Below are 15,521 nucleotides of genomic sequence, written 5' to 3'. Positions count from 1 at the left end.
AGGAGCTTTGGGAGACTGGGAGGCTGGAGCCAAGCCAGTGTTCGACTGGAGGGCGGCTGTCCCGTCGCTGTGGCAACACAGTCCCGCAACCTAAGGGAGTCGACGCCCGAGAAGATCCCGTTGCTAGGGGCGTTTCCAAGGAGGGGCCGCGAGGAGGGGAGTTCTTCCGGGAGGAGGACAACCGGTAACCCGGAAGCGGTCGACAGTGCGGCGCTGTTTAAAGATGGCGGCGGAGGAGCCTCAGCAGCAGAAGCAGGAGCCGCTGGGCAGTGACTCCGAAGGTAGTGACCGGGGAAGGGCTGTCCGGCCTGGGCTCGCGAGGGCGATGCCGGGCCGCCGCTTCCCGAGGAGGCCGGAAGTGAGGCCGCGGGCGGCCGGGGCGAAGCGCGCGGACGGCTCCTACCTCCGCCCCTGCCGCCGCCTCCCCTCCCCCTTATAATGGAAAGAGCTGGCGACCCCCGGCCCGGCAGGCGGGCCGGCGCACGAGCGAGCGGGGCGGGTCCAGGTCCGCGGCTCTTCCCTTTAGAGCGCGTTCGGGGCGGGGCCTGGGCCGCCCCGCCCCGCGCCCAGCCCCCTCCTAGCTGGGGTCCCTGCTCCCCGGTCTCCGGGTCTCCAGCTCTCCCGCCCGGTTCCTTGCAGTCTGTCTAGGCCGGGGCCCGGACGCCTGCCTTCTCTAGAGCAACATGCGCTCGGAAAGGCGTCGAGTTACGCCAGGCAGCGGAGCACAAAGGACTGGGCGGGCCACTCGGGATGCTGCGGCGGCCCAGGGTTGTGAGCGGCCACCGGTGTGTGCCACCGAGGACTGCAGCCGTCGTTTCCGGGAGAGCCCCCTCCTCTGGCCTTGCAGCCCCCTTCCGCCTACCTGGGCATTGTTTTCTTAGACCTCTTGAAGAGTTGGGCCTTTCACAACCCTAACCCTCTCTTTTCACCCATGGTTTGGCCCTGGGGACCGAATAGGTCACTTCAGTGGGAGGGGCAGCCCTGTTGCAGGACAGGGTAGGGTTGGGTTCACGCCCAGCTGAAGATCCTGGATGCTTAGGCTAAAAGGGATTGGCCTTAAAAGTCATTCAGCATATTCACCCCATTCTAACTACACTGGAGGGACAACACTGGGAGACCCAGGTCCTCAGAAGGGACTTGTTCAAGATGACCTAAGTCTGGTCTCCTGGCCCCTCACCAGTGGCTGCTTAGAGTGGGGTCCATAGGGTGGACCTGAGCATTTAACAGCATGCCTCTTCGGGCACCACCTCCTCTTTGGCATTTCAGTGATGGGCCGTGGTGGCACTGGCCCTTTTGACAGCTGAGGAGAAGCTCCTGCCATGAGGCAGCAGAGGAGAGGTGTGGTGAAGCAGTCAGACTTTGGAATTAGACAAAGCTGGATTTGACCACAGGTCTTTACTAGTTGTGACCTTGGTCAGATTTCTTCACCTATCTTCATTTGTTTTTGTTATCTTTAAAATGAGCACCATTAAGAAAACCTAAGGCAGCAGAAGGAAGGGTGTGATTGAGTAAAGTGCATGCTCACAGGAGGCTCTCATCCAGCCCAGGACTCTGCCTCCTCGTCTTGCTTTCCCCAAGAGACGCTGCCGCCTCAGAGCGCTCCCAGGCTGCTGCGAAGTGATGTTAGAGAGCTGGGGGAAAGAGGGGGTTAGAGCTGGAAGAACACACCTTGGGGGATGGTCACCTCTGCCCCTCATTTTATAGATGAGAAAACTAAGGCCTGGGAGGGGCAGGGACTTTGCCAAGATCGCACAGTTGGGTGGAACAGGGTGTAAGATTCATGCTTCTGGATTCCAAGCCTGTTCTCCTGGCCCTGGGCTGCTCTTGTCCTCCACCCATCTGCCTGAAGCGGAGATAGCCAGGGCCCTCTGATCCTTGGCCTTCTTCCTTCCAGGTGTTAACTGTCTTGCCTATGATGAAGCCATCATGGCTCAGCAGGATCGAATTCAGCAAGAGGTGAGGGGCTGTGGCCAGAGGCCCTATTATAAGGACACATAGGCTGGGCCTGAGGCCTATTGCTTATATCTGCTTTGGAAGCCTCCTCCTCTCCAAGCTGTGCTAGGTACTAGATACCATTATTGGGGTGGGGGTGGAAGGGTCACTGTGCCACTGGGTGACTGGCCCAGTGCCCCTCATTTAGGTGTTGTGGCTGTTAGGTGTGGGTTACTCCATCTGCCTGCCAGAAGATGATGGATTTCCTGCCCCTCTGCAGATTGCAGTGCAGAACCCTCTTGTCTCAGAGAGGCTGGAGCTCTCCGTCCTGTACAAAGAGTATGCTGAGGATGACAACATCTATCAACAGAAGATCAAGGTTGGAGCCTGGCCTAGGGGGCAGGAAGAGCCCTGGGGATAGAGGCAGGAGTGTGCCTGCTACACACCTGCACCTGGCTGGGCCTGGCCTGGGAGAGGGATTGGGGTGCCTTCTGATGTTGGTTCTTAGGTATGCAGACCCTGGAATCAAAAAGACCTCAGTTTAAATCCTGACTCAGCCATACACCAGATCCATCTTCAGCAGGTCTTTCAGTGTCTCTGAGCATAGGGTCCTCCTCTGTACAAAAGCTTCTGCTCACAGTGGGTCAAGGTTGTGAGACTGAGGGAGATGATGTCTGTGGGGCCCTGGAAGGCCTGAGGGAGGGGGATTCCAGCAGAGGTGGGTCCTACAGCCTGCTGTGGGATCTCTGGAGAGATGGGCAGCAGTGAGGAAAAGGGGGCCTACTGGCCTTGGTGCTAAGCCCTGTAAGCTCCTTAACCACTCATTTTCTTCTCTTTGAGCTGGGAGGGTGGAAAGTGACAGTGGGTACATGTAAACAGAATCTAGTAGGCACAGCCTGGGGTAGTAAATGTTACCCCCACCACCACCACCAATCCCTACCTCCCACCCTGCCAAAGATCAGAGGTGCTTAGACCCTTCCACCTGAAAGGAGGGCCTTCGTGGTTATCCACGTCAGAGGCCAGGCAGGTAACTCAGACGACTGAAGGCCAGGTCAGGTGGTGGGCAGTGGGCACCATAGCACCTTGTCAGCTGCAGCAGAGAGTGGAGGCCCTAGGGGCAAGTGGGAGTGTCCTTGCCTGTCGTCCCATTGTTCTTGGATGTGTTTTTCCAAGGTGAGCCAGATTTTGATGTGAAATCTCCAAACTTCTAACAGCTAGTTCTCGGCAGCTAGTTCACATTGGAAATGTGTGGGCCAAACAGTACACCTTCAGATGCAGTTGTGTGTGTGGCTTGTGGTTTCATCTGACCCCTTGCTCAGGGTGTTTGTGATTTACTCAAGAGGCCTGTGGAGAGATGAAGGCACTAGCCTGGGGCCCATCAGACCTGGGTTCAAGTGCTGACTTCACTTTCAGTTGTGGGATCCTGGGCAACACACTGGACTTCTCAGAGCCTTTGTTCCCTCATCTCTGTGTCTCAGGGTGAGTGAGGCTGGGAGATGGCAGTGGCCACATGCTGAGTTTAGTGCCCGGCACACAGCCCGAGCATGGGAAGCTGCGGGTTCTTCCTCTTCCCCTGTGGTGGGTTAGCAGAGTAGGGCTCCTGTATCAAGACCTACCTGTCACACTGAGGCCCCCCGGAAAAATCGACCGGTGGGCCACTTGGCTTCTTCCCATCAAGTCATTTAGCAAGTATTGAAGTGTCCATTGTGTGCTGTCTGTGCAGATCTGCCTCAGTGCCCACGACACCCCACTCTGTGTGCTCTGAGCCCCTCTTTTCTCCCTAGGAGGAGCCTAAGCCCAGGTAGCAGAGCATAAGCAGGCCAGGATGACTTTGCTTTTCTGTGAAATGGGTCACTATACAGGTTAATCGGATCCTGGACATTAGCCCTCAGGAAAGGGCCTGACCCAGATAGTGCCCAGAATGATTCCAGTAGCTGTTCTAGGGGCTGCAGAGATTGGGAGTCTGTGTGTATATTGTGTGCTGTTGGTTTAACCTTTGTGAGCACACATTGCAGGCCAGGCAGTTTTGGGTACTGGAGGTAGAGTGCCTTCAGGAAACTTAAACCTCAGAGTGGAAAGATAGATGTGAGCCAGAGGTAGCTAAAATGTGTACGTCCGAAGGTGGTAAGTGCTGTGGAGGACAGTAAAGCGGTAAAGGAGACGGGGAGTGGGAGGCTTTGCAGTTTTACATGGGGTGGGCAGCAGAGGCCTCGCTCAGAAGGTGGTGTCTGAGTAAGGAACTGCAGGAGGCCAGGGAGCGGGTGGTGGCTGCCTGGGCCAAGCAGTGCAGGCTGAGGCCTGGGCAGGAGCACACTGGGGGGCTCGAGTGGTGTGAAGGCCAGTGTGGCTAGAGCAGAGCAGGGGGCAGGAGGGCTGGGGGCCACAGGGACTGGGAGGGAGATGGGGCTTGGTTACAGGCAGCTACTGTGGCTCTGGCTGCAGGCTGGATGGATTGCCGGGGGGAGTGGGGTCAGGGCAGGGGGCTTGGCTTTTGCAATAAAAGCAGCAGGAGGTGGAGTGCTTGGGACCAGGGGGTGGAGTGAAGGGGAGAAGCAGTTGGATTCTGTATTGAAGATGGCACTGGAGGGTCTTCTCTGGGCTGGGTGTGGCGTGAGAGGGTGTTGGCAGTGATGGTAAGGTTCTGGCTTGGACAGGTGAGAGGCGGAGTTGCAGGTAATTGAGGGGAAGGCCGGGAGGAGCAGGTGAGTGGGGAGGTCAGGCCCAGCATGTTGGATGTGTGAGTCAGAATTGAGTTGAGGGCTGAGATACAAGTGGGCACAGAGTTATATTTGGGGCTGTTTAAATTCCAAGACTGAAAAGTCCAGAGAGAGAGTTGGCCAGCAGAAGGTATCCAGGTATCCCAGGCCTGAGCGGGTGGCGCTGTTCACAGGATGGCACTGTGGATGGGTGTGTGGCGTGATGCCTTTGGCAGGTGACACACGGTGTCTTGAGGAAGGGTGCTGTGTGGTTTGGTGGCGCCCCTGCCCTTCACGTGAGGGTGAGGAGCAGCGGTGAGGTGGGAGGGGGACCAGGAGAGGGGTCACCACGGGAGGGGCCAGTCTGGGAAGGAGGGGGTTTGATACCCGTAGGAGGGCATCTGTGACCTTCAGTAAGAGCCTGCTTGGACTGGGGTCACAGGACAGGAGAAACAGGCAGTGAGCAGAGCAGCTTTGCTGTGAAGGAGAGCACAGAAGTTGGGCAGGAGCTGGAAAGGACTTCATGTGAAGCAGAGGATGTTTCTTTGAAAGTGAGAACAAGTCTTGTGTTCATCTGCTGACGGGTCTAAACCAGTAGGGACAGAAAAACTGATGGTACAGGAGGCGGGGAGACTCGTGGCTCAGTGTCCTTGAGCCCAAGAGAGGGGGGGCTCTGGTGGCAGCCTCAGACCCTCCTGGGATCAGGAGAGAGGAGAAGGCGAGGGCAGCTTGGCTGCTGGAGGCCGGGGTGCTCAATCCATGTCAAAAAGGAAGAGAGGCCATCAGGAAGAGGGGTAGGGGCCTACGGAGAACGGAGAAGGGCAGGGTGCTCAAGCCGCGGGCGTGAGGCCTGCTCACCAGACCCCGCTGATGGCCCACTGGTGTGGGAAGGTGCAGCAGACAGAAGACAGTCATTGAGTTTGGGGAGGAAACAAGCTGGTGAACCAGAGCTGGTACCTGCGAGTGGGCAGGTTAGAGTTTAGAAGGAGGCAGGGAGGCTGTTCCTGCCCTAGGCTGGGTGGAGTGGAGCCCGCACTGCACCCTTGTCCTAACATGTTTGCCCTGGAGTTCTTAAACCTGTGGGTGGGAGGGAGAAGCTACATTGGTCAAGGATTGATTCACTTGCCTGTTTGTATGAGCAAGCAGCCCTGCAGGCCCAGCAGCGTGGCATTCCCAGCCCAGCGGCTGGTGACCACTTTGGTGACCCATGCAGCCAGTGTGCATATAAGTCCCAATTTCCTGAGGCTTTGGGGGCTCTAAGAAGTGGGTCACTCACAGACTCCCATCACCAGAGTCAGTACCCAAGGACGGCAGGTGGCTGCTTGGAGCTCGGTTTGGCACCTGCTGTGGTGTGACCTTTGTTGGGGAGTTTCCTTGGCCTGCCGTGGTTCTGGCCTGATGTTGATGGGCACGGGGGTGGGTGGGTTGGGGCTGCCTCTCTACAGGACCTCCACAAGAAATACTCCTACATCCGCAAGACCAGGCCTGACGGAAACTGCTTCTATCGTGCTTTCGGGTTCTCCCACTTGGAGGCGCTGCTGGATGACAGCAAGGAATTGCAGCGGTGAGGAGGGTGGGCACTGAGAGGGGTGCTGAGAGTTCCATGAGGGGGTATGGGGCTCCCTCTTCCCTCCTGATGACCAGGCAGTGCAGCTCCACCTGCGGCCAGACAAGAGGCTGGGCCCCTCTCGGGGCCTCTGTTCTAAGATGAGGGTAGGGGTCCCCATGCCTGGGCTCTCCTCTCTGGGCCCCTGCTCTGCTGGCCGGGGAGCCCATGCTGGCCTCCCTTTCCCTCCCACCCACAGGTTCAAGGCTGTGTCTGCCAAGAGCAAGGACGACCTGGTGTCCCAGGGCTTCACTGAGTTCACAATTGAGGATTTCCACAACACGGTGAGCCCAGCCACCAGTCACCCGCTTGGCCACAGTAGAGGGTAGGCGGGCGGGCTGTGGCAGGGTTGATCCACCCCCTCCTCCCTCATCTTGCCCTCTGTCCCCATTGGGCGGCAGTTCATGGACCTGATCGAGCAGGTGGAGAAGCAGACCTCAGTAGCTGAGCTGCTGGCCTCCTTCAACGACCAGAGTACCTCGGACTACCTGGTGGTCTACCTGCGGCTGCTCACCTCAGGCTACCTGCAGCGGGAGAGCAAGTTCTTCGAGCACTTCATCGAGGGTGGGCGGACTGTCAAGGAGTTCTGCCAGCAGGTGCCAGCCCCGCCCCACCTCTCACACTCAGGACCTCAGGGTGGGGAGCACTGGGGCTGGGGGCGCGCACAGGGATCAGTAGGGGCACGGGGAAGACGCTGAGGCCCCGGCCCTGACCCGCGCCTGTGCCGCAGGAGGTGGAGCCCATGTGCAAGGAGAGTGACCACATCCACATCATCGCGCTGGCCCAGGCCCTCAGTGTCTCCATCCAGGTGGAGTACATGGACCGCGGCGAGGGCGGCACCACTAACCCGCATGTCTTCCCCGAGGGCTCTGAGCCCAAGGTCTACCTTCTCTACCGGCCGGGACACTACGACATCCTCTACAAATAGGGCCGGCCCGGCCTGCACTGCCCGCCTACCCGCCCGCCCCTCTGCCAGGCGCTAGACATGTACAGAGGTTTTTTGTGGTTGTAAATGGTTATATTTCACTCCCCCCTTCCCCATCACACAACCTCCGTGTTTTATTAAAGGGGATGCTGGTGGTGAGCCATGTGTGCGCGTGTCCCTGCTCTGCTGCTCTCTGCCTGGCTGCTTTATGTCTGGCTGTCCACCTGCTCCCCAACTGGACTCCTCTAGGCTCTCTGCCTGTCCACCCCCAAGTCTCCCCACCAGAAGTTTTGAGGGGGCTAGGTCTCTTGAGGACCCCTCCTGGTTAGTGGGGTTCTCCCTTCCCTTTAGGCCTCCCCACCTTTCCTCCTTAGCTGGCCCAGGGACTCCCAAGGGGATCTTGGAAGCTCCCTGGGAACTTGCCCAGGGACCTAGGTCTGCCAAGGCTTCCAGCTACTCCCTTATAGGCTCGGCCTCTACCCTGCCCTCCTGGCCAGGACCCCAGGTGCCTGCCTTCCATTAGAGGCTACATGCTTGGGGAGTCCTGACTAAAGAGGGCCAAGGTGCTGGTGGGGTCTGGCTCAGGGCAGGTGGAAAAGTGGGGCACCCCCTGTGGTGCCAACCTGGTGGGGCAGGGGCAGCCTTCAAGCCTGCGGTTAGTCTGCAGGCCCCAGGGCTCGCCAGGCGGCTATTCCTCCCCCCACCGCCTGCAGGCCCCTGCCTGTCTCTGCTTTGCACCCCCTTGCTCGGGCCACATTGTCTCTGCGTTGCCTTCTATTTGCCCGTCATCTCTTCTCTTTCCCCACCCCAGCACATTTGGGGTCTCGGCCCCCAGGCTGTGAGCTCCTTGGGGGCAGGCCCTCAATAAATGTGAAGTGCTGCTGCCCACCTCTGCCTTCCGGCCTGTGCCTCCACCCGCCTGGCTCACCAAGAGCTCCCGCCAGCCCTTTAAGCTAAAACACCTGTTCACGCCTCTGGGCTGCCTCCCTCACCCCCAGCCAGAGCTTGGACTGCAGAAGCTACAAGAGTGGTCTTTATTAGGAGGCCTCTGAGGGGCAGGGGCCTGGGGGAAAGAATGAGGTGGCCAGTCTCAGGCCCACCTGCAGGTTTCAGCGACCTTAGAGCTGAGATTGAGGTCCAGCAGGCCCAGGCAAGTCTGCGGGCAGGGCAGAGAGTCAGAGGGTGTGGTGGGCTGTGAGCTCCCCCAGCCTCCCAGGCTGCTTCCCTGGCTTCCTTGCGTGGGGGTGAGCGGGGCGGCAGGTGGGCAGGTGTTAGTGGGCAGCCACACAGCATGCCAGGCCCTGCTTACCAGTCCTGGTCAGGGTGGGGGGCAGGGTGCTGTCAGGCTGGAAGGCAGAGAACAGTGAGAACCTGCCTCGTGGTGCACGAGGGAGCAGCAGGGGCTGGCAGGGGCTGGCAGGGGCATAGGCACCGTGGAGTACGTACCCACGGGGAAGTAGTGGGGCAACCGTTGGCGGTAGACGTTTTCATCCTTCTCCAGGAACACGCAGATAATCAGCCTGTCCACCTGCGCCAGAGGCTACTCAGGCCGTGTAGGGGCCACCCACACCCTGGCTCCCGGCTCCTCGGTCTTACCAGTGCCCCTGCCCCTGCAGGCTTCCACCTGCCTTGCCCTTGAGGTGCTCATGGACTCGGTTTAAGGCTCAGAACGCACCCTTCGCACAAGGGGTTCGCGGCGACCACTCTGCCATCCCCTTCTCGCCGCCGCGGGAGGGAAGGAGGAGACGCAGAGGGCTTGGGCGGCCAGAGCCCCATGGGCTGGGTCCTCTGCACCACTGCTCCCAGTTTTGACTAGTGGGGCTGGTCAGCAGGGCCAAGATGCACCCGGTCGTCCCACCCCATCCGGTCCCCTCGGCTGCGCCCAGGCCTCACCTTGTCCTTGTGCTGCTCCAGCCACTCACGCAGCGCAGCCAGCACTACGTCAGCCGCTGCTTCATTGGGGTAGCCTGAGTGGGGACCGGGAGCGGCGGGAATGAGACCCCAGCTCAGGGCGCCCTGCGCCGCGCCCAATTCCCGCGGACCGGTCACACGCGCCCGCACCAGGCCCCGCCCACTGTCAGGAGCGCCCGGGCCCCTCCCTGCGTCTGGGCCCGCCCACTCCCCGCCCCCGCCCTCCTGCTCCCTGACCCACTCACCAAACACGCCAGTGGAGATGCAGGGGAACGCCTGGGGCGGGGGTGGCGTGGGGGTGAGGGTGGGAGGGAAGAGGGGACGGCGTCACTCTCCGCCCCGGCCCCTCCCGCCCGCCTGTCTTCCCCGGCCCCCAGCCGCCCCTGCCGCCAGGCACCAGACGCCTCTCACCGCCGAGCGGAGCCGGTGCTCCAGCAGCAGGTCGAGGCTGTTTAGGTAGCAGCTGCGGAGTTCGGCCGCCTGGCTGGCGCTAGGCTCTCCGTGGGCGATGGGCCCCACCGTGTGGATGACATCTGTGGGAGGCGACGGGTCAGACCGGCCGGGGTGTCCACGCGGTCCTCGGCTTTCTCTCCTTGCCGGCCTGGGCCCCGGAGGGGACAAGAAACAGGCCTTCTCCCCCAAGTTCTGAGACTCCCCGGGGAGGACTCCACCCATGTTGGCGTACACTGTTTCCTCCAACCCAAATGCACACCTCGACAGACCACAGGCCCGCGCGGGGTCCGCTCCCCACATCTGTATGGCCCCGGCTGAGACAAGGGGCGCGAGTGGGTCCGCGAAGGCGCTGCCCTCTCATCTGTTCCGCTCCCTGCAGGTCCTGCCTCTTCCCAGCCTCCACGCATCCCCTCCCCGCCACCTGCTTCCCAGGTGTGCCAGGAGGGGCTAAGGAGGCCTTCAGAAATTCTGTGGGGCTGCTCTCCTAATCCCCCCGTACACAAGGTGTCCTGTCTGCGCCCCACGGGAGTGGAGGTGTGGGACTCACATTTGGCCGGCAGCCGATAGCCGCCGGTGATCTTGGCCTTGCCGGTCTCGCAGCTCTGCAGGGTCCGGCACTCGTCGGTGAGCAGGGGTCCGGCGGCCCGGTGAATGCAGCCGTCCACTGCAGGGCAGGGGCAGTGAGCCGCGGGGCCTCCGCGCCACGCCAGAGCCCGTTTTACAGAGAAGGCTGAGGCCCGCGCACGGAATACCCGCCATTCCCTACGCCGTGCCCAGACTCACCCTGCCCCGCACCTTTCTTCCTCAGCCTCTGCATCTCCCCTCACCCTCCGCCCCTTTTGTTTCACACCTGCGGAAGCCGAGGCGCCGGCAAGGCCGCGGCGGGCCTGGTGGGGTGAAGCGGCGCGGGGCGGCCGGCAGGGGGCGCGCCCCGCCCACCCTGCTATTTCCTGGCCGAGCGGCCAGGGCCTCCCCTGGCGGGGACGGATCCGAGACGGTGGCGTCCTGGCCAACCGTGCCCCGTAAGGGGGAAGTACGCCCTCCCGGCTCTGGCCCGGACGCACCGCGGGACCCGCAGCTAGTGGACGCCCCGGCCCGAGGAGCCCGGGACCGCCAACCGGCCCTGCGCACCCATCCTCAAGGCCTGCCTCCCAAGGCGAGGCCCCTCGGGGCCGCGGCAAGCCCTCGGACCCGCTTTACAGATGAACTTGAGGCCACCTGCTTACAAGAGGCAGATCCGGCCTGAGCCTTGTTCCGGGGTCTTTCAGGCCCTTCCCGGCGCCGGGTGCGGAGATGCACCTGGTCGTGGCTCTTGGCCGCTCGGGTGGCTGCAGCGCGCGCCCCTCCCTGATCGTTAACGAGCCGCCTTGTTAGCGCATCCGGCTTCACTGGGGCCAGGCCTGGGCTTGTTTATCCGAGGGCGGCTCGGGGGCCTCAGCCAGCGACCCTAGGGACCCGGGCCCAGATAAACAAGCGGCGCGCGGTGGGAGGCGCGGAGGAGGCGCTCTTTCAGCGCGACCTAGCCTGGCGCCGCCGCCTGATTGGCTCTCGAGGGAGAGGCGAGGTCAAGACCGGCTGTGCCAGTGGGGCACACTGGCATGTCCTTTCCCCCTCCGAGCATCTATTGCCTCATCTGGAAAATAGGGACAGTGACCCCTCCTGAGGGGAGGAGTTGGCATCCAGGCCGGGAGAACATAGCCCACCTCTGGCAGATCGTTGGCTCCCATCACACCCCAGGTCTGTGCCAGGGAATCCTTTGGGCACCAGCTGCCTGCTGGCCCTTACAATGAACAGCAGCAGGAAAGGACCACCATTTCTCCATTTTACAGATGCGCAAATCGAGGCACAGCCCTACCCCCAACGTCTTGGCACAGGTTCGGTGGCACCAGCTGGCCTGCCCCCTTCTTTTTTCTTTTGTGTCCTATTGGGCCCAATTAAACCTAATTTTGCCACTTCACTGGGAACTGGCACCAGGCGATTTCCCAGAGTGTCCCAGGGGTGGGTGTGAAAGAGGCAGAGGAGTTGGGGGGTCCCTGGGAGGGGCTCTGGGACTGGGCCCCTGCCCTGCCTCTCCTGTGCAGCTGCAGCCCTGGGGGAGGGGGCAGAGAGTGGGGCCCAAGGAAGGGTCCCTGAGCTGAGGGGCCAGGTGCTGCATGGTGGCTGTACAGCCTGTGCAGGGTGTCTGCTGTGGGTGGGGCTGTCAACTGACCACCTGGCCCCCAGGGTGCAACCACAGGGGCTGTGGAGCCGGACATCCAGGGTTCCAATTCTAGCTCAGCTAGTCACACAGATTTGACCCAGGGCACATCAGTTAAATTCTCTGGACCTGAATTACCCAACAAGTAAATGTGACAAGCATGGACACCCACCTTATAGGGCTGGAAGGATTAAGTAAAGGATTCCTGTGACGTGCTTAAGCTGGTGCATGGCATGAGTGCAGGCCACGTGCCCACTGGCTGTTATCAGGACCATTACTATGGGCACGTGTTCCACATGTGCACACCTGAGGCTGTGATGGGAGGCAGGTGTCCAGGCAAGGTGTGTACAGGGTGTTCAGGGCATAAGGGGGCGAGCACAGAGATGTGTCCCCTGGGGACCTCTGGTGTCAGGCACTCAGTAACAGCTGCCTGCCATTCTCCCAGTGCTGTCCGCCCTGCAGACGACCTTGGCCCGCTGTGGGGGTTGTGCGGAAGTGCAGCTCGTTGAGAGCTGTTTCAGGGACTTAATGTTTCCTGCAGAAGTGGACAGGCCTGCAGCCAGGCCTTTGGGGCTAATGTGGGGGCATGAAGTGGGAGGTGGAGGGAGGAAGTGCAGCTCGCAGAGGCCTTGGGCTGCAGCATCCTGAGCAGCACCCAGGCCGGGCCCGGGTCATGTGACTGCAGTGCAGGTACCCAGGGGAGCAGTTGCCCAAAGCAGAGATGAGGGAAGGCCCCGAAAACAACTGGCCCCACCTTCCCAGCAGCACACCAGACAGACTAGCCCGGCATGCGGGGACTCAGATGCCTGGTCGCCTCCTGCCGGCCCCTCCCTGTCCACACACCAGCCTCGCTGCTCTGCCACCCCTGAGTGCCACAGGGGATCCAGCCCTGCTGTCCTTAGAGGCCCAAAGGGCTGACCTTTCCTGTGTTTACAGTACCCATGGCTCCCCTGGCTCTGACCCCCAGACCCTGTCCTGGCTTTTATGCTGGGTCAAGCTGAGCCCCTGGAGACCACAGGAGGCAGCTTCCTAGGTCCCATACAAGGGACATTCCCTCCTCCCCGCTCTGCACCCTACCCTGGGGCTGCCTGGTAGGAGGGGGCTGTCCCCAGTTCTTACTAGTTGACCTTCAGTCCCCTTCCTGGGCCCCTCAGCCACATCTGAATAAACCTCAATCTCCAACTCAACCCCCACCTCACTCCAAGTCAGCAGAAAACCTGGGGTCTCCCCAGGAGACTGAGCTCATGTGGGTGGTGGGGCCAGCCTCAGTGCCTCCCTACCAGGTCCCGGACGAACGCTCCCCACCCTGAACTCCCTCCCACCCTGGCTGGCTGGCTCCTGGGCCACCCTCCTCACGCAGACACCTGGGGAAGACGTTGCTCTGTCTGCTGTCTCCACACCCCTGCTCACGGCCAGTGCCAGCAGCCGGGCTCCTGTCCGCCACCCCACCCGGCATCCCCCTCGCAGCAGAGGGACTCTGGGCACCTCTGGCTGCCCAGCAGTCTGGAGCCACGCCCCTTACCTGCCTGCTCGGCTGCTCCCACCATGCTGAGGGTGGCCCCCTGCGCCTAGCAGGGCTGTCCTGGAGAACCTGTCTCCCAGTCCTTCTGCTCCTCCGACCTCCCCTGTGTCCCTCCTGAGCTCCTCTGACGCTGCTGCTGTTTGGGGGCCCTGTCTGCCCTCTCTCTGCCCCAGCCCTGACCCTCTGCCCTGGTCCCAGGTGCTTCCCCCAATTACACCCAGCCACCCCTGCTGGGAGCCCACCCCAGCCCTCCTGCCAGCAGCGTGGCCTGTACACTCTGCATAGTCTCCAGGGGCACAGTCTCCAGGGCCCTCCTGGCAGGTCTGGGACGGGGAGGGCACAGGAGAGGGCAGGGCTGGGGCCAGGGCCGCCTCAGAGTCAGCAGGGGCGGAAGGCTGGCAGGCTCCTGCGGGGGTCATTTGCCAAGGCGCTTAGGAAACGGTTGGGCTATTTAGGGTGCTGTAATATTCATGAAGGGAAGATTAGATATTTAAATTTATTCAGCAATAAATGCATCTCGGTGGGGGAGCACTCCTCATCCTAAACAAACAAGTAAGCAGGGACTAATTAATTATTTATAGGAACACAAGGAGGCTTGTGGCCTGGGGGCAAGGGGGCCATGGTGCCCTCAGGGCAGGAGACCCTGACCAGCCCTGGGCCTGTCCCTCTACTCCAACCCCACTGTCCTGTGGGTCTGGCCCACTGTGTGCCCCCTACTGGGATTTTTTTTTGTCCGAGAAATCCTGCCCACCACCCTGCCTGTGGCTTTGGGCAAGTCACTTAACCTCTCTGAGCTTCAGGACTGGCTTCCGAGAGCTGTGAGGAGGCCTGAGATCTGCTAAGAAGTAGCCTGGGGGCTGGGAGAGGGCCGACAGAGTGATGAGAAGCGCGTCTGTGATCTCAGTTAGAGGGAACAGGAGCCGGGAGCTGCTCCTGGCCCCGCCTCATAGGAGCAGTGCTGAAGGCCACGGGACAAAGCCACTGGCAGGCCCTGACTGGGCGGCCTTCCGCCTTGCCTGCCCTTTCTGGGCACCCGTGGGCCCCAGAGCAGGGAGGGAGAGGACAGGCCCTGGGTCTCAGCCTCTGAACCGAGCTCACTGGGTCTGTGTGGAGGCCTGGCTCACAGTGACAGAGCACACCTGGGGCCGTGAGACCCAAGCCCTGCCCCCAGACCCCCCCAACTCTTGGCTGCGTCACTTCACCGCTCTGTGCCTCAGTTTCCTCATCTGTACAAGGTTAGTAAGAGCACTTCCCACCTCACTGGCATGAGCACAGAGAATGGAGCATGAGCACAGAGGAGCTGCCCCGGAGCGGCCTGTGCTTTATCACAGGGTCACCCTGTTTTACAGATGGGGAGACCATGGCTAGCCATGGGCTGTGTGGGCAGAGACCTGAGGGGCTGGGGCGGAGGGCACTGCTCGAGCCCCGGCTCTGGCCACCTGCATGGAAATGCCTAATGCTGGGGCTGAAGGAGCCAAGCTCCACTGGGCAGATGGAGAAACTGAGTCCCTGGGGAAGGTACCAGCCAGGACAGGACAGATGCCTGAGCAGCTGCAGCCCTGCAGAGGGCAGGCTCAGCCATAAAGCCTGAACAAATGACCCACCGCAGGCGCCTTGCACCCCCTTCTCTCTAGGTGCACCCCACACTCTCCATCTCTGTTCTCCATTCTCCTTCCAGGCCCTGACTGACTCCACGTGACGCCCCACTGCCAGAACCACCTCTGCCTCTACCCACACCCTCCTGGTCACTCATGCAATCAACAAACATGCCAGCCCCAGCTCTGTGCTGGGCTTGGGCTCAGCCCTTTGGGGGGTGCGGAGCCCACCCTCACCAGGCCCCACCGTCACTGTGCCAAGGTGGGTGGGTGCCCCAGGGAGAAGATAGATGGACAGCAGATCTGCAATGTGATCTGAAATTCATTACAGGGTGAGATCAGCTCCTTAAATGGGGATTTGAAAACATTAGGGCTTCATTATGTACACAACGGCAGCGCCTCATTCATCATGCAAAAATCACTCCCGTTATTAGAAATCCCGTGGCAGCTGCACGCAGGGGCTTGGCAGCATCAAGCCCACTGGGGGTGGGGCACGGGCCTGTTGGGGGACTGTGTCCCCTTATCCTCCAGTGCAGGGATGGCCAACTGGGGGTGGGGGTGCAGGTGGGAGCACGGTTCAGCCCCAGGACCTGGCCCTCAGTTTCTCTGTCTACAGAATGGAGCTAACAGTGTACCCATAGCGCTGCAGTGAGGGCCTGCAAACTCCCGCAGGGAGAGGCTTGG

General features: G+C 61.2%; 2 protein-coding genes across 3 annotated transcripts in view; one reads left to right on the top strand and one right to left on the bottom strand.

Moving 5' to 3' along the window:
- Window positions 1-8,047, top strand: OTUB1 (OTU deubiquitinase, ubiquitin aldehyde binding 1). Its single transcript, XM_017643469.3, has 7 exons — window positions 1-281; window positions 1,895-1,956; window positions 2,213-2,311; window positions 6,074-6,192; window positions 6,434-6,518; window positions 6,636-6,830; window positions 6,965-8,047. The coding sequence occupies exons 1-7, from the start codon at window positions 224-226 to the stop codon at window positions 7,160-7,162; spliced, it is 816 nt and encodes a 271-aa protein (XP_017498958.2). The 5' UTR covers window positions 1-223; the 3' UTR covers window positions 7,163-8,047.
- A 127-nt stretch (window positions 8,048-8,174) lies between these two features.
- MACROD1 (mono-ADP ribosylhydrolase 1) overlaps window positions 8,175-15,521 on the bottom strand; it is a 140,500-nt gene continuing 133,153 nt past the window's right edge. The window contains exons 5-11 of one of the 2 annotated variants that reach the window (XM_036995691.2): window positions 10,071-10,187; window positions 9,482-9,603; window positions 9,316-9,346; window positions 9,053-9,126; window positions 8,606-8,687; window positions 8,469-8,505; window positions 8,175-8,315 (exon numbers count right to left, since the gene is read on the bottom strand). In XM_036995691.2, the coding sequence (XP_036851586.1) occupies window positions 8,501-8,505; window positions 8,606-8,687; window positions 9,053-9,126; window positions 9,316-9,346; window positions 9,482-9,603; window positions 10,071-10,187 (431 nt within the window). In that variant the 3' untranslated portion in view covers window positions 8,175-8,315; window positions 8,469-8,500. The remainder of the gene's footprint in view (window positions 8,316-8,468; window positions 8,506-8,605; window positions 8,688-9,052; window positions 9,127-9,315; window positions 9,347-9,481; window positions 9,604-10,070; window positions 10,188-15,521) is intronic. The other variant, XM_036995690.2, reaches the window with a different exon arrangement.

Source organism: Manis javanica, chromosome 11 (genome assembly GCF_040802235.1).
Source record: "Manis javanica isolate MJ-LG chromosome 11, MJ_LKY, whole genome shotgun sequence".
NCBI lineage: Eukaryota > Metazoa > Chordata > Mammalia > Pholidota > Manidae > Manis > Manis javanica.
The sequence above is the reverse complement of the archived record's forward strand: the minus strand, read 5'-3'. Positions and strand labels throughout refer to the sequence as shown.

Coding starts and splice junctions, on each gene's coding strand:
- OTUB1 (XM_017643469.3), top strand. CDS start 224: ATGGCGGCGGAGGAGCCTCAGCAGCAGAAGCAGGAGCCGCTGGGCAGT. Junction 1,957..2,212: donor AGGATCGAATTCAGCAAGAG/GTGAGGGGCTGT, acceptor GCCCCTCTGCAG/ATTGCAGTGCAGAACCCTCT. Junction 2,312..6,073: donor TCTATCAACAGAAGATCAAG/GTTGGAGCCTGG, acceptor GCCTCTCTACAG/GACCTCCACAAGAAATACTC.